We start from the raw sequence: 22754 nt of genomic DNA, 5'->3' as shown, positions 1-22754 counted from the left end.
GCTACGGAAAAGGAAAAAAACTTTAATTATGCACTGTCAAAAAATAGGCGGGTTGTGGAAAACGCCTTTGGGCATTTGAAAGCACGATTCCGACGTGTTGGAAAAGGAATAGATAGCCACATCGATAATGTAACGCTGATAATAAAAGCTTGCTGTGTCCTTCACAATTTTTTGAACAATCAAAATGATGCTATTAATCAGCAATGGCTACAACAACTACAGAACAAGGAACGTGAAACGAATTGGGAAATGCCAGAACAAATTGTGATACTTACAGATATAAACCCATCTGCGCAATCCATTTGAGAGGCGATTGCGAATTATTTGAGTAAGTAAAACTAATGTTTTGCCTAAAAACCTCTGAGTGAGCAAATCCTACATTAAAAATTGTTTTATTTCTTCAAATAATTATCAGTTGCTCAGGAAAATTTTGACATCATATTAATGAACGTCTCATTGAATAGCTTCGCGTGTTCGTTCATCTCCCTTAGCAGTTCGTTTCTTTCGGTTTCTAAACCAATTAATCTCTCGTCAGTCTCTCGAACACGCTCAAACTCCGCTTGTATTATTGCGTTGCTCCTCTTCACCTCATCGAGAATGTCCTGATTGACGATCTTTTTTTTTCTTCACAGCTGAGCGTCCCAACGACGATGGAGATCTAGATGAAGATGGTGTCGGAAGGATCTCCGATCCACTACAAGGGTGTTCATTCTCCAACCATTCTTCGGTCGCATCTGAAATGTAGAAACATAATAAACAGTTTTAATGATAAATGCATTGAATTACATGTGGTATACTGAAAAACAGCTAATAAATGCCTAATTCAAATTCTCTTCGAGAAATGAACCGTCATGATTTTTGGAAGGATCAAAAAAAGAAAAAATCAACAAAAATTTTTACTAATTTTTTACTTACAGTTTAGGGAAGGTCCAATAATTATGTCACGCAAATTTGGCCCATTTTAAACCCCCCACCCCCCTCTGTCACAGTTTTTGTATGAACCTTAATTTTTTTGTATAACTCGTCACAGCTTCCAACCCCCCCCCCCCCATCGCCCCTTAAAGTGTGACATAATTAATGGTCGATCCCTTAGCTCAAAAATGTACAAAACATTATTGATTGAAATGTAAATAAATATTCGTGTTTTCGATCTTGTTACCACATCGCTTGGTATAAAAAACAATCTATCATATAAACTAATCATAATATTGAATGTGAAACGAAAGATTCTCGTTACTTAATATATAATTTTTTTTTCTTTGTATTAGCAATTGTTTCATTCGACAAAGTTGGTAAGTTATTATAAATTAATTAAAACGACCTTCAACTGAATGGAGGCATCCCACACTTAGTGCCTTAATTAGATCTTTGTTATGTATAATTTCATTACAGTTTGTGAAACAGACAGCTTATATGGAAGAAATGTTCAAGCTGGTAGTTCAGGAAGTTTGGAGTGGATACCTAACTGAGATCGACAATCCGCTGCAACACCGAAGGTAATCGATCTATCGATGAAGTTAATCCACTCAGCATAATCCTGGTCAAATCGAACAGCCAAAGCAAACGCTACTTTTTCACAATATTCACAACATAGCCCAGCAGTTTCAGACAAGCGTGGCTTTAGTTCGGAAGACTCCTGAATTCGGCAGTAAACAATGCGGACGTTTTCTTGCAGAAATAGCAAAGTTCGACTGTTTGATCGAGAATGAATATTACTAGGTGAGATTTCGAAGTCTAGAACACATAATCAATAATCTTATAACTTCGTGTGTTTTTCATCAAATCGCTAGAACGACCACTTATCGCTAAAAAAATGAAGGGCATGGAGGATTCGTCTATCCAGAAGTGGAATAGGATACCATAAGTGGAGGCCCGAGCTTTTTGAGGAGTTGAAAGGTTGATTTTCAAGGTGAGTTTTGAGAGGTTTGTTTTAATGGTGATCTTTTGTTGCAGTGATTGAATCATTTCTGGTACACCGCCTTCGAGTTAGCACCACTGAAGCCACTAAGGATGCCATAAATCGCTGCACCAAGGGAAAGAATTTCGTCAGCCGATCCGAAGTTTGTTCAGACGAAAATGGAATATGAATCCAGGAAGCCAGCTCTGCCGACAGAAGGACGGTTTAGGGTGCTGTGGATGCACGGGTTAAGTATGTTCGCTTTACAAAGATCTTCAGGAAGGCCAAGAGTACTCAGGGAATAAGTGAGGAGAGCGTCAGAAGATGAAACGTTACATTGAAATGTGTCAGACTGTACTCAACTGCGTTTGAAATCTCATAGATAAAAGTCTAATCAAGAGCTAATAGATCCCGACGACAGTTCGGTGGTGTATGTGAAACGGAAGACATTCACAAAAACGATACCGTGTAGTAGGAATACCGACTGTAATATAAAATACTAGAAGAGTAGATATGCAAGAGCACTGCCGGGAGAGCAGATGTATATATAGGAAAAGATTCATGCACTAATCGTTATGAGCTAACTAATTAAACTCACCGCCGGCATCAGAAATGCTCTCTTCTACAACTTCTTCCACATTGTGGATACGGAAGCTGCCTAGAATTCGATGCACTTCCACATAATACGGCCGCTTTGAAGGCGACCCTCCAGATGGCCCAATCAGATTTTTCTCTTTCCTGGAAAATATTTGAAACTCGAATTTTCACATAATATAATTGATTAACTTTCCTTACCTGTATCTAGCAGTGAGATTGTGCATCCTGATTTTTATCTCCTCAGCAGAAACCGTAAACCCATGCTGCTCGAACGTAATCCGCATCTCCTCTACCACATGACTATTTTTTGTTGACCCACGAAGGTCGTTGATTTTATCCTCCCATAACTCGAACAGCAGAGACATTTGAGCTACTGCCCATACATTCCGCTTGCTTTTGCTGCGTTTCTTGTTGGCTCCATTTTCTTTAATTCAAATTAAACTCAAGTTGCGATTGAAGGAGGAAATTGATAAATACAACTGAAGGAGGCAAATGAGAAAATTGATTGGGAACATGCATGCGTCAAATGGACTGTAAACAAAAATATCGCCCAGTGCTATGTAGGCCGGGATGCCAACTACCACTTTTCCACATTATATTACGAAAGGAACGTGATATACGCTATATCATGCTTCGTGTGTAATATAGAATGACAGCTTATTTATATGGGATATTACTTGATATCGAGCGTGATATAGCTGCTATATCACGAATCACTCTATATCAAGTAATATAGAGCGTAGTGAGAACGTAGTATTACACGCTGCTTAACGGAGAGCCATTGTAGTGCATCCAACATTTGCCTTACCGATGTTACCGATTACAGTACACAAGTTCAGATCTAGCATTTCCAGCCCATAAAAGCTTGTAAACATTTGGTGGCACGTTGTAAGAACCGGCACATACATTTTACTACGCATGTGCACACAAGATGCCACTACGATTGTAAACAAACAACATAATATTCCTTACGGTTTGCTCCTAATAACACCATCAGTTCGCATTACTTACATCAGAGATCATACGCATGTGAAGCACGTGTTTTTTTTTATATGCTTGTGCTAGTGATCATTGCGATCGTATACTGTCTAACACTACCGCAACAATCATCAGCTGTTTCCGATAGCAGAGGAACGTCAAAAACCTCTATCGATCAGCACAACAAGCTACCTATATTCACACTACCGCGAGTGCCCTCTCCAAACCACATTCGTCGTTCGACGCGACGTTCAGTCAGTACAAAGTTTTGATCCGTGCAGCCGGAGGTGTTTATGTAAGTGGTCGCAGTGGTGTTATGTCCCGAACAGAGGAAAAAAAAAAAAGTGTTCAATGTTGATAATCGAGTGTGATATTAGAGGATTAATACAATCACCCAATTACTGATAACGGTGATGACTTGTGTGAATCAACTAAATTTTTCTGATTCGATGAGACTTGGCGCGAAGTCATATCGATATCGGCATTAGAGAGATAGGACTTCTATCTATTGTGCCGCTCATCGTAAGTCGGTCCCATTTGCGTTTATGTCAAAACTGAGTTTTCCAATGTAAATAGTAGTTAATTACCCATATTTTCATAATACTGGATGAACTCAACAACTGGAAAAGTTTGGAAATACAGCTGGTTGTCCTAGTGCTTAACAAGCAATGTTACGAAGCAAAGTTAAAATGCGTTTTCCCGGCTTACTGATTTGTGCTATGGGACGGACTTGCCATGAGCGGCAGCATATCGCTATGCATATGTTCGTGAATACTGATATGTTGTGGAAACTGCAAAGTCTGCCGTGAAAAGGTGACCATTAGTAGCATGGGTGCTGTGTTACAAATGTTGCAATTGTAATTATAATTGTTCAGTGCATATTCTGTGCCTTCCACTAAGTTGGCGAATCCATACACCTACTGGCCTTCCCATTTGCACTTTCAGCTCAGGCGATACTCTAACTAACAGGAGAGGCTCAACTGTCCGGTCAGGTTTTTTTTCTTCCTTTATTTAGGATATTTTTAGCCGTAGGCTAGTTCATCTCCGTAAAGCTTGGGAAACCTTAGAAAGAGGTCCCCCAGCCACATTGCTTGAGTATCATGCTACTTCAGCCTTTGATAATCTACTTAGCTCTAACATTTTAAACAGTTAGTACAATAGCACAGTAAACAGCATACAAAAAAGACAGACAGGATATAAAGTGAAAAAACAAAACCAATAACAAAACATAGGTCCACTGTAGGAGGTCCTTGGGGGCCCCGTCCAGTGGGGGATATGTCCGGACGGCCGAAAGAATCGATGGTGCTTATTCCTGCAGTATAGCTTCGCCGCCTTCAAAAAGCGCAGTACAGCTGCTTGAGTTGAGGGCACGTCTGCTAGCGTGTCCCGTACGCTGGCAGGCAGACCGTGGAGGCAACGAAGGTGCTCGAATTGTGGACATACGCATAACACGTGCTCCACCGTCGAAGGAATATGGCAGAATTCACAGGTCTTCCTGAAGGGTCCTCCGCTGAAATCATGTGAGATTAGGGAGTGTCCTGTCCGGAGTCTGGAAAAAATCCTCTGATCTCGCAGGTTTGCAAGGTCCGTCCACTTTCCGATGTCACCTTTAATTTTTCTAATAAACGGAAGTCTGGCACTGGACCATTCCGTTGCCCACGCTGTCCGCACTGTGCAAGTGATCCATCTCTTCACGTCCTGCAACGGTACCTTGTGCGAGTACCGAGGACCCGATAGGCCTGATCCGGCTAGGTTGTCCGCCGCGATGTTCCCTGGGATCCCGCAGTGTCCGGGAATCCATCCGTATGTAGTGTTTGATGGCGCAACCTTCAAGATGCCCTGGATCCAGGGGTGGACCGGGACCTCCGACGAAAGGGCCTGAATAACACTGTGGGAGTTTGACAGGATCAGGATTGGGCGATCCGCAGAAACCGTGACGGCATGAAGAATAGCCGCTGCTTCTGCCGAGAACACCGAACATTGTTTTGGCAGACTTCTACTCGTTGGGGAAATGTCACCAGCGATTCCCATTCCGACTCCAGCTCTACACGCTAACTCTACAAGCTAACCCCGAAGTACCCATTAATGAGTAAAAAAGTACCCATTTCAAAGAAAAGTGGCTTAACTCATGTTATTTTGATTTAAAAATTATAGTTGTGCTCAGAAAAGCAATCTCTTTCAGATGATGTATAGTAACCGATATATTTTTATTTTTAAATTAAAGAAACCAATTTGTCATAACATAACAATAACCACGATACGTTGGCAAACTAAAAATAAAATAAAATATTTTTTATTAATTATTGCATTTGCCAATGGGGCAGATATGAGAGTACTTAAAATTCAGCATAATTTTCCCATGTGTACATATATGATAGTCCGTAGAACATGAGACAGTTATGCGTCCACCGGCTTTATATTGACCAAATAAAAATCATTATTCACTAACATTACTGGCATCAACCGGCCAATGAGTCCTGGATTCCTTTTCATTCGAATTCTGTATACATTTCCATTTTGCTTTATACGGCCAATGAGATCAACCCAAATTTAAGTCCAGTTTACTGATAATCGCAAAAAGTGCAGGAGCTTAGTGATGAGTAAATTTGCCTTGAGTAAAACCTCAAAAAATCTACCCGAAAATGAGGAAAATTGACGGAAATTTTACTCAGTATAGTAGTAGTACCAATTGATTGATTGATTGATTTATCTTTATTAAGGAGGCTTTCAGCCTGAGGCTGGTTCGCCTCCACAGTACCAATTGACTGAGAAAATCCAATATTTACTTTTCTCATAAGGCCGGAACAAATATCAAGTTTTTCTTTTGTCATCCCCCCTTCAAAATTTTGGAATATCACCAAGGGGGAAATAAAATAAAACTTTCAGTGTATATTTATTTTTCGCAAATTCATTTAGGTATGAATCCTCGCTTTGCTAGATTTTATTATGTTGTTGTTGTATCACCTTGTTCTTGACCAGTACGGCATGACAGGTCCTTGAAATCGGATCAGCCGGTTTCAGTTGTTGAAAACGGATTTTATCGAACATCATTCCTAATCTTGTTTGGCTACTCACTAGGTAAGCCACCTTCAATCTGATCAATCCCTCTTGTTCGTTGCCCACATCTTCGTTTTGTCCCAGTCGGATCACTACAAAGAACCATTTTCAGTGGTTCGTTATCCGACATTATTACGATGTGCCCAGCTCACCGTAGTCGCCAGATTTTTGCATTCGATCTACATGTCTTAACTTACAAACCTTCTGCAATGATACTTAATGATTCACTTCTTTTCTACAGTGATTCAATAATTTCCGAGCTAAATCCAATCTTTTCAAAATTGGTATAACATTTTTAGAAGTGAGACCAAATCAGAAACGATTCAGGAAATTCCTAACTGAGGTGACACTTTTCAAAGCAGATTCAAAACTGAGTCTGAACTTTTTTGAAGTCCCAACAAACATTGGATGCAGAATAAGAGTTTCTTCAGGGAAAAATATGCTTCTTCAGCTAAAAAATTGCTTATTCAGCCTTTGTTCAGCACAAATTGTTTTTTGGGGTGAGTTCAAACTTTCGAATATTTTTCTAACTGAGTCTTAACTGTTCTGTTATGTTATTCAATCCTTTTTAAAGTTGTCAAAACTTTCCTGAAGTGATTCAACATATTCCAAATCCAATCTTGAATGAATTGGTTTCGCATTTTCTGAAGTGAGGCAACATTAGCTGATTAATCCTTTTCCTAAATGAATCCAAGGTTTCCTGCATTGATTCAACTTTTTCCGAACTGAAACCAAACTAGTCAGAACGGGTTTGATATTTTTCTAAGTGAGCTCCAGATTTTTGTTAACTGCTTTGGCGTTTGGCAACGACACAATCTTGCAGTCTTTTCAGAAGTGAACCGACAATTTTTTTAGCTTAAATTTTCCAAATGGTCTCCAACCTTTTCTGAAGTGGTTCAAAACCTTCCTTAGGGAGTCCAAAATGTTCTGTTGAGTGATTGAATTATATTGAATGTTAGTCTGAGCTTCACTTCAGGTTTAACTAGCTTTTAACGTAGATTCCACTCCCTTAGATCCCTTCCCCGATTTTGTGAGATTCACATCCTTTGAAAATTAGGCTGAGATTTTAAAGAATGGACCTTCGTGTGTTCATACCTGATGGTAGTTTTTTTTTAAAGCAAGCAAAATTGTTGAGAAAACTGGGTTTACATCCACAAAAGTACGCATTTTTATAGAAATTTGGGTTTCTTGATCAGCCACGTTGGATTTTGGCTCCGTCCTTTGAAAAACAACCTTGGATGTTGTGGAATAGATCTTTGTGAGTTCATACGTGATGGTAGATTTTTTTAAAGCTAGGTTGGATTTCGGTTCAATCTTTTGAAATTTGTGCTTGGATTTTATAGAATGGAACTTGCTGAATACCGGAAGGACGAACCTGGTTAATATTCACAAAAGAAGGTATTTTTATAGAAAATTATTTTTTCTGTTTTCCGAACTCAATTTTGGCTTCTATCTTTGAAAAATATGCTTGTATTTTAATAGAAGTTGCTGATTCCATACGTGAGGGTTGAATTTCTTCAATTTTTGAGAATACCGAGTTTAAATTCACAAAAGTACGTATTTTCATAAAAACTTTGATTTTCTGTTCTGCTAAGTTGAATTTCGGCTCCAATATTTGAAAATAGACTTGAATTTTATAGAATGGACTTTGCTGAATCCATACGTGATGGTAAATTTTTTGAAGCATGCACAATTTTTTAGATAACTGGGTTTGAATTCTCAAAAGTAAGTATTTTTATAGAAATTTGGGTTTCTTGTTCAGCCAAGTTGAATTTCGGCTCCTTCCTTTGAAAAATAGGAATGGACTTTACCGAACTGCTGAATCCATCCGTATTTTCATAGAAATTTGGTTTTTCGGTTCTTCCAAATTGCATTTTGGCTCATATCTTTTAAAAATAGGCTTGTATTTTTTAGAATGGACCTTGCTGAATTTATACGTGAAGGTTGAACCGGGTTTGTAATTCGAAAAGGTTTTTTTTTTGTTTTCCTTTTCTGCTAAGTTGGATTTTGATACAGTCCTTTGAAAGTTATGCTTAGATTTTATAGAACTGACCTTGCTGAATTCATACGTGATGATTATTTTTTTAAGCACACCCAAAGCCAGGTTTAAATTGACAAAACTACGTATTTTTGTTAAAATTTGGTTTTTATGTTCAGCCAAGATGGATGTTGATTCCTTTCTTTGAATATTATGCTTGGATTTTGTTGAATAGACCTTCCTGAATCCATACGTCTTGTTAGATTTTTTGAAGCACGAACAATTGTTGAGAAAACTGAGTTATATTTGGATAGGGAAGAAGTATTGAAAACAGAACGTTTTTTTTCATAAGAACTGTTACGTTTGTGGTATTCCGCTTGATGGTTTATCCGGAATTTATCAATACCCAAAAATCAATTGCTTTGATCCTATTCATCTACATTATTACCAATGTTCTTCCTTGAAAGGATACAAAAACTTATGCGCGAAATGTCTTGTTGATAACTCGAGTGTTACACATAATAAAGTCAACATTTGTGGCGTTAGTGTCAAAAATCACGGCTTCAAAGAAGTATAAGGCTAAAGCGGAGGCTAAGAAAAAATGTTAGCGTTTTAAATATACGGTTTAGATATAATGTAAAACGAATTTTAAATGTTTTATATTTTTTTTGGATTATTTTTTATCCCCCCCCCCCCTCGACTGGTGCGAGCATCGAGTGACAAAAGAAAAATTTGTGATTTGTTCCGGCCTAATTGGGATTTTTTCCTGGAAAAAACCTGGAAAACATGAGGCAAATTTACGCATCGCTGAGTTCCTGCACTTTTTGCGAAGTATGAGTAAACTAAACTCAAATTTGGGTCGATCTTATTGGCCATGTACGAATGTTGAGCCACAATACTAAACATTATGACCGAACTAAAAAGTTGAATTAATCCAGTGGATTCTAAGAACCCACTGAGCCAACCACCGCCATTAGTAACATAGAAACTGCCCTGCAAATGTTGAGAAAAAATACGTGCAAAAGCACTCTAGACCGCATTTTGCGAGACATTTTCCGTGGAGCAATCTATAAATCGTTCATTTGATCAATATATAGGTCCACCTATCCGTCAGCCAGAATCTCGGCCAGAATGAAGGATGATGATATCAGCTATTATTGCTATTACTATGTACGTTTGTTATGACGGCCGCGTTCGTTGTTTTTGCCTTTGATATGACGTATGAAACAGACCGGTCAATGATATTAATTAACATGACGATGTCAACAATCTCGTTGAAAGCTTGCTAGAAATATGCAAGGGCTGTTAAGTTCAGCGGTTCAGTTCGAATTTTAGTCGTGTGTTGAAACCTCGGTTGAAACGTATTCCGTGAAGTGACAAAATCGTTAATTTGATTGATTTGTTGTTCCAGACTTTGTAATAATTGTGTTTCATTCTTACTTCCCTTTTTTACAGCACTAAATATAGTTACACTAGCTGAGTGCCCGACCTTGCTCGGGATTCAATATAAGCTTGAGTGTATGCGTAGAATAAAAAAGCATGCTATATTGTACGTAGCCCCCCCCCCCCTATTATCTAAGGGGCTACCCCCTATGAACATCTCCTTATACCTCCACATGCCAAATTTGGTTCCATTTGCTTGATTTAAAGGTTTATTTCCATTTCGTCAAGCCAGTGTAGACTACATACAATGATTATTACAATGTTTACTTACATACTATGCATTAATTCTATTCTGTTTTAGCTTAGTTTGTATTTGCTGCTTGGACATAGTGATGTCAATAGTTCCGCAATGCAAATTATATAGGCGCATCATTCGATTGATTGGGCTATTTTTTGCATAGTTTGTTCTGTACGATGTTTCTGAAAATAAATTCCGTGTTCTAAGATATCGACAAGGTGTGTAAAAATTTAATTGTGCGAGAATTTCTGCCGAATCTATGCGCATTGAAATAATGTCGTTGATGAAGAAAAGCATTGCAAATTGGCGGCGCTCCTTAAGTGTTTGTATATTGATGAGCATGCAGCGCGCTTCATAAGATGGTAATGGAAATGCAGTCCAATTCAATTTACGTAAAGCATATAAAAGGAATTGTTTTTGGACAGATTCTATGCGTTCTTCGTGTATGGAAATGTATGGATTCCATACTAGGTGGCAGTATTCCAGAATTGGCCTTACATATGTGGTATATAAAAGCTTAATAGTGTATGGGTCTTCGAAATTATGACTGAACCTTTTGATGAAGCCTAGCATTCTGTTTGCTTTACTAATGATAGTATTATAATGTTCTATAAAAGTTAGTTTGGAGTCTAGGATTACACCTAGATCTCTTACAATTTTGCTTTTTTCTACTATTTGGTTGCCTAATGATATTTCAATATGCGGTGTTTCAATTTTTCTGCTAAATGCTATTGCAGTACATTTTTTTACGTTCAGTTTAAGTAGACTTTTACTACACCAGGTGTGGAATATATTGATTTCATTCTGGAATTCTTCTGCATCGCTAGAATTACTTATTTCCATAAAGAGCTTCATGTCGTCTGCATATACAAGCAATTTTATTTTTTTAAGTATGTAGGAAATGTCGTTTATGTACAAAATAAAAAGAAGTGGGCCTAAATGAGAACCCTGGGGTACCCCAGAGGTGACTGAAATTGGTTCTGAAAGTTTATTTTGAAAGCGAACTATTTGTTAACGATGTGTTAGGTATGATTGAAGCCAATTCAAAAGTCCAGGCTCCATTCCTATTTTCTGCAATTTGAGTATTAATAATGGTATGTCGATGCGGTCAAATGCTTTACTGAAGTCGGTGTATAGCGCTTCAACGTGCTTGCCACTGTCCAACGCTTTAATAATGAAAGATACATATTCTAGAAGATTAGAGGTAGTTGAGCGACCTTTAAAAAAGCCGTGCTGTTTACTTGTAATTAGATTTTTCACCTGCTGAAAAATATTGCCGTTTACGATTGATTCAAAAAGTTTTGGAATGCAAGAAATAATAGCAATTCCACGATAATTTCGAATGTCTGATTTTGCACCTGATTTGAAAATAGGTACCAAATAAGATGATTTCAAATTTCAGGGAATTTACCATTTTTCAGAGACATGTTGAAAAGACGCTCTAGAGGAAATGCGAGTTCTTCAGAAAGGTTTTTCAAAAATATGGGTGCGATGCCGTCAGGTCCAGACCCTTTCGACGCGTTTAAGTTTTTTAGTGCATTGAGGACTTCATGTTGAGAAAGTTGGTTGACAGAGATGTTTTTAGAAATTTCAGGAATGAATGCAAAGAAATCGCGGTCACGATCTTCTTCGGAAAATGTGGTGTATACTTCTTGGAAGAAATTTGCAAAGAGACTGCAAATTTCAGAAGAATTCTCACCTACATTTGCATCCAAATTCATTCGCGAAGGAAAATTGCTGCTTTTTAATTTCGTGTTTACATAATTAAAAAAGTTCTTAGGACATGATTTGACTTAATTTTCGACTTTGCGGTTATAGTCCTCATATGCAGAGTTGGTGGCTGTATTTAATTGGTTGCATAAGTTGTGATAGTTTCGCAAATTGGTTTCAGTTTTTTCTTTTTTGTATAGTTTATGAGCTTTCTGTTTTTTATTCTTCAAATTTTTCAGTTGTGGATTGAACCATGCGGGTAGTTTATTGTTTTGTGTTCGTCTTCTTTTTTTTGATGGTACAGTTTCTAAGATTAGGTTTTGTAGAATTAAGTGAAATTTTTCTACTTCAGTATCGACATTTCCTTCAATACTTATTAAATTTTGCCAATTTATTGTACATAGTCTACGTTTGGCTTCTTCGTAATTTGCTTTATGGTATTCCGGCACTTCCTCGTATTCCCAGTCGCTGGAGGAGGAAGAATTTTGTACGAAGATTGAGTATTCAATTGCTGTGTGAAACACTTCATTTTTCCATAAAGGTGCTAATGATGTATCCACACAGAAGTCTTCAGTACAATTTGTAAATAAAAGGTCTAAATATGAGTTTAATTGATTTTTTACATGGTTTATTTGATTAAGACCAAAATAAGATATTTTGTCGAATAATAATTGTAATGCTTCGTCTTCACCTACGACCGGGAGTAAAAATGATTCATTTTCAATATCTGTAATAAAGTCTGCGTTTCGTTGATTGAAGTCGCCATAAATATGCAGTTTTACTTCTGGTTCCATATTTGACATTATAGTTTCAACAATTTGAAAAAATAGTTCAAAAGACTGCTTGTTAGTTCTCGAGTTATGCAGAAATTCTGTTTCATTATTATTGAACCCCCCCCCCCCCCCCTTACAGAGGGGGAGGGGTTTCGAACCATCATAAGAACCTTTCCCGGTCCCAAAAACTCCTGCATACCAATTTTCACGCCGATCGGTTCAGTAGTTTATATCTATATATAAGATATCACAAATTACATGTTCATCATTTTTTTTTTCAAACACTGTAGGGTATTTTTTTCAAACACTGTAGGGTAAGTTAACTTCACAACGCACTGCCTCCCAATGCGCTTTCGCTTTGTATTGAGGTCCCAACTAACACGACTGTGCCAAATTTGAACCAATTTGTTGGCGATATGGATTTGCGGGATAATTTTAAAGGTTGTATAGGAAGGTTGTATTGTCAATAGGCCTTTTTAATAGAAACTAAACGATCGATTCAACCTCTGGTGGTGAATAGGAAAACGTCAAAAAGAGTGTTGTGAGCATAAATTTTTGCCTTGAGACATAGGAAGCGGAACACTTTTTTACTTTTCCTGATAAATTGATTCATCTGAGATATGCTGCAAAACTTAATCTACAGTTGAAAAATTTAATTCTGTAACGTTTTTGAAAAGATCCTGCTGGTGTTCAGGAATATTTTTGTTGAGAAAAATGGATAATTAGAAAAGTGCCTTAGTGGTTATGATCTTCCGGATTTCTTGTGAGTGAATAGTTAGGGTGCAAATCAGTTCAGATTTGTGGAAAATCGTACAATAAGACAATTACCGATGGAAATTGGCAAGATTTTGAATAAAAATGCTGTTATTTGCGTTGGGGAAAATACTTATTCTGATGTAAACAAACGGTTTGGTTGACGTTTCTTCTCGAACTCACGTGGCGCACTCTACGTTGGTGGTGCATTAAAAAGGCGTATTCAGAATTGGCGTCAGATTATCAGCATGCTGTGGCTCTCAGTTGCGTCGAATTATTTTCCCTGAAACGGCAACATACATAACATGAACAAACGTTTTAACAAAAAAAATCAGAAAATTGACCAAAAGTTTTTGTTCTACGATTTTTGTAAATTTTTAAGCGTCCATAATTTCAAACATTCCAAAAGTGTGCATTTTTCATAAGCTTTTATTTTAACAAAAAAAAACCTGGTAAGGTGATACTCTAAGGAAGCCTTAGCGTGAAACATCGAAGGCACAAATGTCAGCTTCCACAAAACATACACATTTGAAATTGCTACTCTCTATTTGTAGTAGCACAGCAACCAAGGAGTAGAAATTTCAAATTTGTATGTTTTGTGGAAGCTTACATTTGTGCCTTTAAAGTTTCACGCTAAGGCTTCCTTAGGGTATCACATTAAGCCATTTAAGATATCTACGTCATTTAAAAAAAAAATACTTAAGCTTACTAAACAAATTTATTTTATATTTGCATTATTTCTTTGTACAACTTTTGTTCGTGCCCGAGAGAGCACTTTAAAATGTCCAGATCACGGAGGTTTGCTTAACGGCTTCAGCCTCTGGCCAAAAGATGATCACTCGATCACCGCGGTCACACTAACACAAAGCTACCTGGTAGTTGCTACTTCGCCACAACAAAAATGCTCTTTCCGGTGCCCCCTGTCCCATTCAGGGTAGCTGATCACTCCAACCGCGCTAGGAAAACATTAAATCCACACCTCTGTTTCGGACTTAGTGGGAAACTCGTGGGCAAACACACTTCACCCGCGACGAAAGATCACAAGTCCCTTCTTAATTTCAGACTTTACAGAAAAACAGAACAACCGAGCAATTTCACTGACTTAACTTTATTCGATTGGGTACGGGTACGTGGTTTTTTGTGCAGAACTGTTGCTGCCGAAGTATCTAGGCGAACTAACTTCCTACCGTGGTACCGATCACCTATTTCTACCATTTCTTGCGTGTGGTGCGTATGTGTATGTAAGTAGTGTATATAAAGAGTGATCAACGATCGGTTCGGTATGACGATCTATTCTCTACCTTCTTGCATGTTACATTTAGATTGCTTTCAATTCATTGAGGGTACAGTAGTAATAGTGGACGTTATTTCATTAGAATTAAGTTTAGGATAACTTCAACAAGATACAACAAATTTAACTGAATGCTAGCTTAAGCAATTCCTAATTTAAGCTTGTTTTGATCCCTAACAACTTTGTTTCAGACGTCATTTCGATCAGAAATGCAGTTTCCGGACTACAATTTTTTGACAAATTTCAAAGGCACCATTTTGAAAATTTTGCAAGGTCCAAAATGGTCGAATTTTAGCAAAAACTTGAATCATTGCCCGTAACAAACAATTATGCAAATCGGAGAAGGTCGAGTTTTTTTCCGATTCGTCAGTTTGTGTGGAACTGCTCAATGTTCTTATAAATTTTCATTAAAATAATTTCCCTTCAGGGTTCCTTTTAGAATCCATTTAAAACAAATGTTACTCCCTTGAATATTTCTTAATAACAGTGCACAAATTCTATGCAGAACGTTCCCTTCGAAAATCATGAATTTCTCTTTTCTATATTCTTCTCGCAATGCTGTTGTAATTATCCTCGGAATACCATTGAAAATCTTCTCGGAAATCAGCACCCTTTGTGTTCAGCTCTGAATTCTTTTGGAACTTCAGAATTGACTTGAAATTATTTTTGAAATGACAATGGAATTTGATCTAGAATTATTTTGGAACTATCCTCAGAATTCAATACCCACGGAATGTCTTTGAATTAAATTATTCTCAGAACGTATTAGAAATCTTTCCAAAACTCCTTTGGATTTTTTCTCGGAAATACTTTGATGCTATCCCACTGCATTTTTTAAAGATTTCCTGAATTTTTAATAAGAGAAATTATTATAGACCACAGATAAATGAAGTCAAATTCAGAGAAACTCCAGAAACTTTAATTTTTATAACTCGATGTTATTCAGTGGTCCGTTAATTTTTCTATGTTTCTTACTTTCTTTGGTCTACACTGAAAAAATCCCACCCGTCTTATCGGATTGTTTTAACACTTGATTTTTCAAATTCACTATCACATTTATTTAAAGTGTATGTAACCTGTGTTATACACGTTGATTTATAATGTTTTAAACTTTGAGTTGTTGAAAATCTTTCACTATCAGTTCAAGTGTATTGTGCATTGAATCACACTGCTGTTCAAAACAGATGGATTTAAAGTGTTTCGCATTTCAATGCGATGTCAATTGCTTGTTCTGCAAGAGTTGTGACTTCATTCTTATCAACCAGCCCAACTGTGGTCCCGGGCGATCGAACGAAGACATCGGTAGCAGCACACACTAACAGTTCTCAGGATCGAATCCCTAAATCTGATCCATTAAAAAAAGGCATGTGTGTAAGCTCTGCTCTCTGGCAGCTTTGATTATATATTTAGCGAATCATGTTTAGAGTCGGTAAAGCAGAAATCGATAAAGTAGAATATTGTCGAACATTGAACCAATAATCAATACGAAACTAACGATTTTAAATTGGCTCACTACTCGACTAGCCTATTGATCCCAAGCAAACGATTAACGTACCCCATTCTAGTCGAAATTCTAGTACTACACAATGATTGTTTTGATTTTCCATGCCAGTTTGACAGATAAAATGAGGGGTTAGTGGATTTTCCTATGTTTCGAGGGGTGAAACGATTAGCTTAGGACCGAAGAGAGTACCAGAGCTGAGCCAAAAAGTTGAGCACGTTTCTTCGGGACCTTCTAGTCTTAGAGTTACCTCTATGTTTGAACTGTGATATGCAAAGCTAATGATATCACCATGTGAGGCACATATATACCAAATGCGTTTAAATTCGAATAATGCTTGGGAGCTTCGATTTACACTCTTGAACAACTTGCGAATGTTATGTCTGTTTATCTGTGCTTGGACTTAGATTGGGAATACTATGCAGAACAGACGTTGAGGCTCGAACAAAATTTCTCTAAAAAATAGTGTAAAGATTCCTATTCGAGTTGAGCGCCACTAACGGCGACTTTCCCACTTGAAAACCCATAGAAATAAATTCAATTCAATAAAGAACTTATTGAAAAAAAAACAGATGATTTCTAATGTGACTAAATCCAGCATTCCTACTAAAATATTAAATAACTGTGCTTAATCATTTATTATTAGTACAGAGCAATAAACAATGTGCGGTGATGTAATCTGTTAATATGCTTTTATAAGCTGGTTCAAATGCACTTTTGGTAAGCATGAACACTGATCTGGCAACACTAGTGTGCATCTTTCCAATGTGGTAAAGATCCAGATCAGCCCTGGGACCTGGTAGCCTAATTAAACTACCTCAAGGTTTTGCCAAAGCCCAGGGATTTTCATTTCGACCGTATTTTCCATTCAAAAACAATTGCAAAAAAAATTTATAGGTCAAATTTATGAAATCTTGGCTGTTGGTTGATCAAACATTTTGGGCTTGATTGGCTGATCTATATTAAACTTGAGCAATTTTAGTAAAACTAGGTCCCCTTCACTCTTTGGAATGTATAGAGACAAATAACAGCGCCAAATGTTTTGTGACGAGACAACGTTAAACCATAGAGGTAACTCTAAGACAAGTAGGTCCCGAAGAAACGTGCTCAACTTTTTGGCTCACCTCTGGTACTATCTTCGGTCCCAAGCTTGTCGAATCACCCCTCGAAACATAGGAAAAACCAATAACCCCTCATTTTATCTGTCAAACTTTCATAGCGAATCAAAACAAACATTGCATAGTACTAGAATTTCGACTAGAATAGGGTACGTTAATCGTTTGCTTGGGACCAATAGGCTACTAAAGTGGTGAGCCAATTTAAAATCGTTAGTTTCGTATTGATTGTTGGTTAAACAGCAGCGTTGGAAAAAAAAACACGCACACCAACATCTATGCATGTACGAACCCACACCACTGAGCGGACGGTACAGCGCAAATCAAAACACGAAGCGTTGCCATCACTCAGCTTCGGCAGCTTCCAATTGGGTTTGCATTCACCGGCGTTGACAAATACCTTCCTAAGTTATAACATAGGAAAGTAATCATTATTGCGACGTAATTTTTTTAATACAATGCATGCTGCGTTGGCCACGGAAGACGGCATGTTGTATTACGTTTGTTTAGCAATGATTCTATACGTTGTATTTCTAGTGACTGGGGTGTTGGAATAATTACACTGTGCCACAAGGCTTTCTAGGACTGGGAAAATTCACTTTATTTGACTTTCTCGTGGTCCACCGAGTAATAGTCTCAAACAAACTTATACCCTAACCTAACACGTCCTAATTTTGTGGTACCACCCTCTTTATGAATTTTGGTATGTTGTCCCGATGCCGGTTGTATACTAAAGCATGTTACGACATTGCCATCCAAGAATTTTTTGTAGGAAATTACTTGAGGGACATTTTTCAAAAATATCAATAACAATAAAGTATGATTAATATCATCGGATTTAGAGTGTTTTCATTCTTTTGGGTCGTTAAAATAATTACTTTACGGAAATCTCATCATACCAGCACATACTATGGGTTTTACAGTGATTTGAAAAATCCCCCAAACGAAGGGTAAAATAACGAGATATCGTTTTTAAATGTTCTAGAAAAATGTTCCTCAAGTAATTTTCTACAAAAAACTACTGGACGGCAATGTCTTAACATGCTTTAGTTAGGCAGTGTTCGACCGACATCGGGACAACAAACCAAATATCATAAAAAGGGCGGTACCACAAAATTAGGACGTTTTAGGATATAGGTATGTTCAGGACTTTTACTCAGAAGTCTACCAGAATGTCAAATACGGTCAACTTTCTCAGTCCTAGAAAAAAAAGTTCTGATTTGTTCGAGGATTTGTTGCACAGTGTTATTTAGGGAGAGGGAATGTTTTTCCATGTTTACTTCTATGCTTATAAAGATTATTTTAAGCAATAGCGTCGCAAATCATCATTTACTATTAGAGATTATTTGCATTTTAATGGTACCGGTAGTGACATTGGGCACTCCTTCACTCGAAAGCAACACATTACAAGCCCATTATGATGCGAGCTTGGATGTGCGATCTGTTGCATATAAAGTGGTAATGAATAAAATCGGATCGGAGCAATCACAATGAGAATCTTGCTATCGTAACATAATGATGATGACCAACGTCTGCGATGGCATCTGTCATGCTGACACCTGTCAGTTATTGACCCCAGGTGGTGAAGCTGGCGGGACAGTTTCAATGTACACTCACCAGATTGCACTGCGATCGCATAAGGGTGGTGTATCCATTGCCTTGTTCGAGGAATTGATTAGTGGAATATCTTGTTAATTGGATATCTTCGGTAAAACGCTTGTGTTGCAAATTTTTCGCAGTGAACGGATTTTAGTAAAATTCGTTGCATATAATAGAACTTTATTTTGACTTATTTTGATTAAATTAGTTCAAATTTGGGAAGACTAATGATTACCCGATTTGGATCCGTTAAGCACTGTGGAGCGAAACTTTCAAAATTTGTATCAGCCCAATGCCCTGCGAAGTCGAGAAAATTTTCTGCCCGAAAAACCGGGACCGGGAATCTAACCCACCGCATAGCTGCGCTTTGCCGACTGAGTTAGGAGAGACCCAACATAGCTTAGCTACCGCAATTATGAGTAAATGGTTCTATAAGAACTGCTGTACATTTACCCTATCGTAGCAGACAATACCACTCCGTTACCAATAAAGCCACAATCGCTGCATTCAGTAATAATCAAACAGTCACATGTACCAATAACCATGCACCTACGCTCACTTTTTTTTCGCAATAGCTCATTAGTCGCGCACCAATCAAGCTCATCAGACATAAACCGGTTGGCATCTAGCAAAAGACATGCAACAATGGCTCAAAATATCATTGATGCTGTGTACGTTCGGCTTCCTCAAAGAAATCCGTCCTAGCGAGCCGTTTATTGTAGACTACTTGGCTGGACCATGGCGCAATCTTACGATGACCGAGGTATTAAGGATTATTGCTTAAAAAGCCAAAGACACATTCACTAAACAAAATAAATATGTTTTTCAGGTCATCCAAGAGGCTTTTCCCATCGGAACCTATTCATACCTGGCTCAACTGGTCATCATATTTCTGATAACGGATATGCTTCGCTACAAACCACTGATTATAGTGAATGGCCTCGCCGGAGTCGTAGTTTGGAGTATGCTACTTTGGACGACCTCGCTAGCATCTCTCAAGACTTTAGAAGTGTTCTACGGAACTTACTGTGCAGCCGAAATTGCGTACTTCAGTTACATCTATGCCAAAGTCGATAGAGAGCACTATCAGAAAGTGACTTCACATACGCGTGCCGCCATCTACAGCGGGAGATTTTTTGCCGCTGTATTAGCGCAGATTTTAGTATACTCCGACGCGATGGATTACAAACAATTGAACTACCTATCAGTGGCGGCACAAATCAGCGCTACATTGTGGGCATTGTTTTTACCATCGGTTAAAACTAGCATGTACTTTCATAGAGCGTCCGTACCACCTATTATAGGATCACAAACCGATGAAAACAGCTGCGATAACGATAGTTCAAGCGAGAAAAATTCCTCCAAATCGCCTTCGTTCAAAAGAAAGATACTGTCAGCTTTCGTGCTGATATGGATGCACTTTAAATCATCATTCACCAATCTTACCGTTCTTCAGTGGAGCATTTGGTATGCACTGGCCATGGCTGGATATATCCAGACGATCGGTTATATTCAGGCGCTCTGGAGTGCGGTCGATCCGGCCCAAGAAGCAAAATGGAATGGGGCCGTCGAGGCTACGGTAACACTGCTAGGTGTTGTAGTTTCTTTGCTTGCTGGATACATTCACAGCGGCTTCTTACGACCACGGAGTAGTCTATTTGCACTCTCCGTCCTATCCGTCGGCCAAGGCGGTGCCATTCTGCTAGCAACCTTGACCAGCAATCTCATAATCAGCTACGTTGGATACATTGTATTCGGGGTGTTGTACGCCTTTACCATAACGGTTGTTAGTGCCGAAATCGCCAAAAATATCTCAGACGATAGCTTCGGTCTTGTGTTTGGATTTAATACGTTGATAGCGTTATCGCTGCAGACAATGCTGACTTATGCCGTGACAGACTCAGACGGTTGGTTCGCTCTTGATGTGATAGGACAATTCACCGTATACGGTTACTATTTTGTAGCACTCAGTGTTATCTATCTGGTATTTCTAATAGGTGAGATTATAAACAGTGCTATGAGTAGAACGATCTAGTGATCACCCTGCTATTAGGTACTTAAGAGAGACTATTAGGTACTTAAGAATGACCCAAACACAAAGTTCAAATTTTAGGATTGAGGTAGAAACAAAAGCGTAGACTGATTGGTGATGTTAAACATAGACTGAATTTTCCTTGAGTTACTTAATACTGGAGAAAGCATTCGAAGGTTTTCGAAGTAGTAAAATAAAGCCTATTATGCAGAATAGTATGTGAACGTATTTTATTAATCGATGCTGAGTAGATCATTATCCTATTATCCTCACATGTACCATGCAATCTCACTCTCATGTTATTATGCGATACAATTTTAAAAATTAAAAAAAAATGTTTCATTGCCAGCGATTAAAACAAACACAGCTTATGTCTAATTTTACACGTGTGAATTATTTTGTTCGAAATTCTCAAACAAAAGACCACCGAGCATTTGTTATGACTTAAAAAACACAGGTATACCTCGATTTTATCGATCAGCATTACCAATAGATGGTGTTGTTGGTTCACGTCGGACGTCAGATCGAGGTATACCCGTAGAAGAACATACTTACACATGTACAAACACCAACCGATGCGATGGGACAGGTCAGCCTGATCAGCGTTTACTTGGCACCGATGACAAACTTTTCGCTTGCAACGGACTTTGCGCTGCTTGGCCGCCCTAGTACTCCTCCGGAAACTGCCGCCGCAACCACACTGGAACTGGCCAGTAAACCGACTGGAGTAGGTGTGACGGCAGAACACGTTACGACCTTTTGCTCAACGGAATTAATAGTGGCAGTTAGTGCGTTTGGCTGGTGCGGCCATTTGCTCGGAGCGTTACTAACGATGGTATATGAAGGTGGACCTCCGGAGACGGGATTAAGCATCTGGAATAAAGGACAAATTATTATTTTATTACTTTATTTAAGAGATTTTCACTCTGGTTCGCCTCTGGAGGAGAGTGAGAGGGCGCCAAGTGAGGCCCATTTGCGTTGCTATGTTTAATGGTTTCAGGTTGTTTTAGTGGTTTATTAGTCGATGTCAAAAGGTCGTTGGTCGGGTAGTCGTTGACTTGGTTGTTTGTCTCTTTTGGGGCCAATAAAACTGTAATGCTTTACCATACAGCGTGTGGTTGTACCGTATGGTTTATGTTAAACCATAGCGGTTGTACAACCAGATTGCAGTGTGCAAATGTTTGATTATAAAAAAAGGAATACGTTTAAAACAATTACTAAGAAGCAAATCAAATTAACTAATTTTAAAATGACAGCAAGAGAAATGATGTTCTTTGTGCACTACTTTCCTTTGATTTTTGAAGAATAAATACATGAAAATTATAAAGTATAGAATTTTGTTTTATCGTTGATTGAGTTAGTGGACATGATTTTGCTTCCTCGATTTAACGATGAACTATTTTGTACTTTAGAAGAACAAAGAATTTGCCACCACACGCTGTTCAAAGAAATATTTGATGAACATCATAAACCAAAGTACCATATACTACTTCACTATGCTCAGACAATTAATAGGCCCTCCGCGATACACATGGGGTTTCCGTTTTGAAGCATTGCATCAAGTTTTTAAGAAATATTCTAGAAGAAACATCTTGGCGTAACATATGCTTTACGCTCTGCACGAAAGCTAATTTTATTTTTATACATGATATACGAAATTTGAATCATTTAAAGGACCCTTTAGTTTATAAAAATACTGTTAGCTTGAGGCTTATAGATTTACCTTAGTTTTCGTCATTAAATTTAACTAGTGAGCTACTAACTTCAAGCTTAAATGCTTCATGCACTGTTA

General features: G+C 38.0%; 2 protein-coding genes and 1 pseudogene across 4 annotated transcripts in view; 1 reads left to right on the top strand and 2 right to left on the bottom strand.

Moving 5' to 3' along the window:
* Positions 1 to 275: 275 nt before the first annotated feature.
* Positions 276 to 3342, bottom strand: LOC135713916 (uncharacterized; annotated as a pseudogene).
* A 343-nt stretch (positions 3343 to 3685) lies between these two features.
* Positions 3686 to 21180, top strand: LOC135713902 (thiamine transporter 2-like). 2 transcript variants are annotated; one of them, XM_065237120.1, is made up of 3 exons: positions 3686 to 3767; positions 19506 to 19693; positions 19760 to 21180. In XM_065237120.1, the coding sequence occupies exons 2-3, from the start codon at positions 19568 to 19570 to the stop codon at positions 20963 to 20965; spliced, it is 1332 nt and encodes a 443-aa protein (XP_065093192.1). In that variant the 5' UTR covers positions 3686 to 3767; positions 19506 to 19567; the 3' UTR covers positions 20966 to 21180. The 2 variants fall into 2 exon arrangements, with proteins under 2 accessions (XP_065093192.1, XP_065093191.1); XM_065237119.1 differs by having other exon boundaries at positions 3692 to 3767; positions 19514 to 19693.
* Positions 21166 to 22754, bottom strand: part of Zmynd8 (Zinc finger MYND-type containing 8) — a 42060-nt gene continuing 40471 nt past the window's right edge. For both annotated transcript variants that reach the window (XM_065237107.1, XM_065237108.1), the window contains one exon: positions 21166 to 21835. In XM_065237107.1, the coding sequence (XP_065093179.1) occupies positions 21569 to 21835 (267 nt within the window). In that variant the 3' untranslated portion in view covers positions 21166 to 21568. The remainder of the gene's footprint in view (positions 21836 to 22754) is intronic.

This window comes from Ochlerotatus camptorhynchus, unplaced genomic scaffold (assembly GCF_037179485.1).
Source record: "Ochlerotatus camptorhynchus isolate MF236.1 unplaced genomic scaffold, CSIRO-AGI_Acam_v1.1 ptg000592l, whole genome shotgun sequence".
In the NCBI taxonomy this organism is placed as follows: Eukaryota; Metazoa; Arthropoda; class Insecta; order Diptera; family Culicidae; genus Ochlerotatus; species Ochlerotatus camptorhynchus.
The sequence above is the reverse complement of the archived record's forward strand: the minus strand, read 5'-3'. Positions and strand labels throughout refer to the sequence as shown.

What these genes read in the sequence shown, in the direction of transcription:
- LOC135713902 (XM_065237120.1), top strand. Translation starts at nt 19,568, where the DNA reads ATGCAACAATGGCTCAAAATATCATTGATGCTGTGTACGTTCGGCTTC. An exon ending in GCAATCTTACGATGACCGAG is followed by an intron (nt 19,694 to 19,759) that starts GTATTAAGGATT and finishes TATGTTTTTCAG; the next exon opens with GTCATCCAAGAGGCTTTTCC.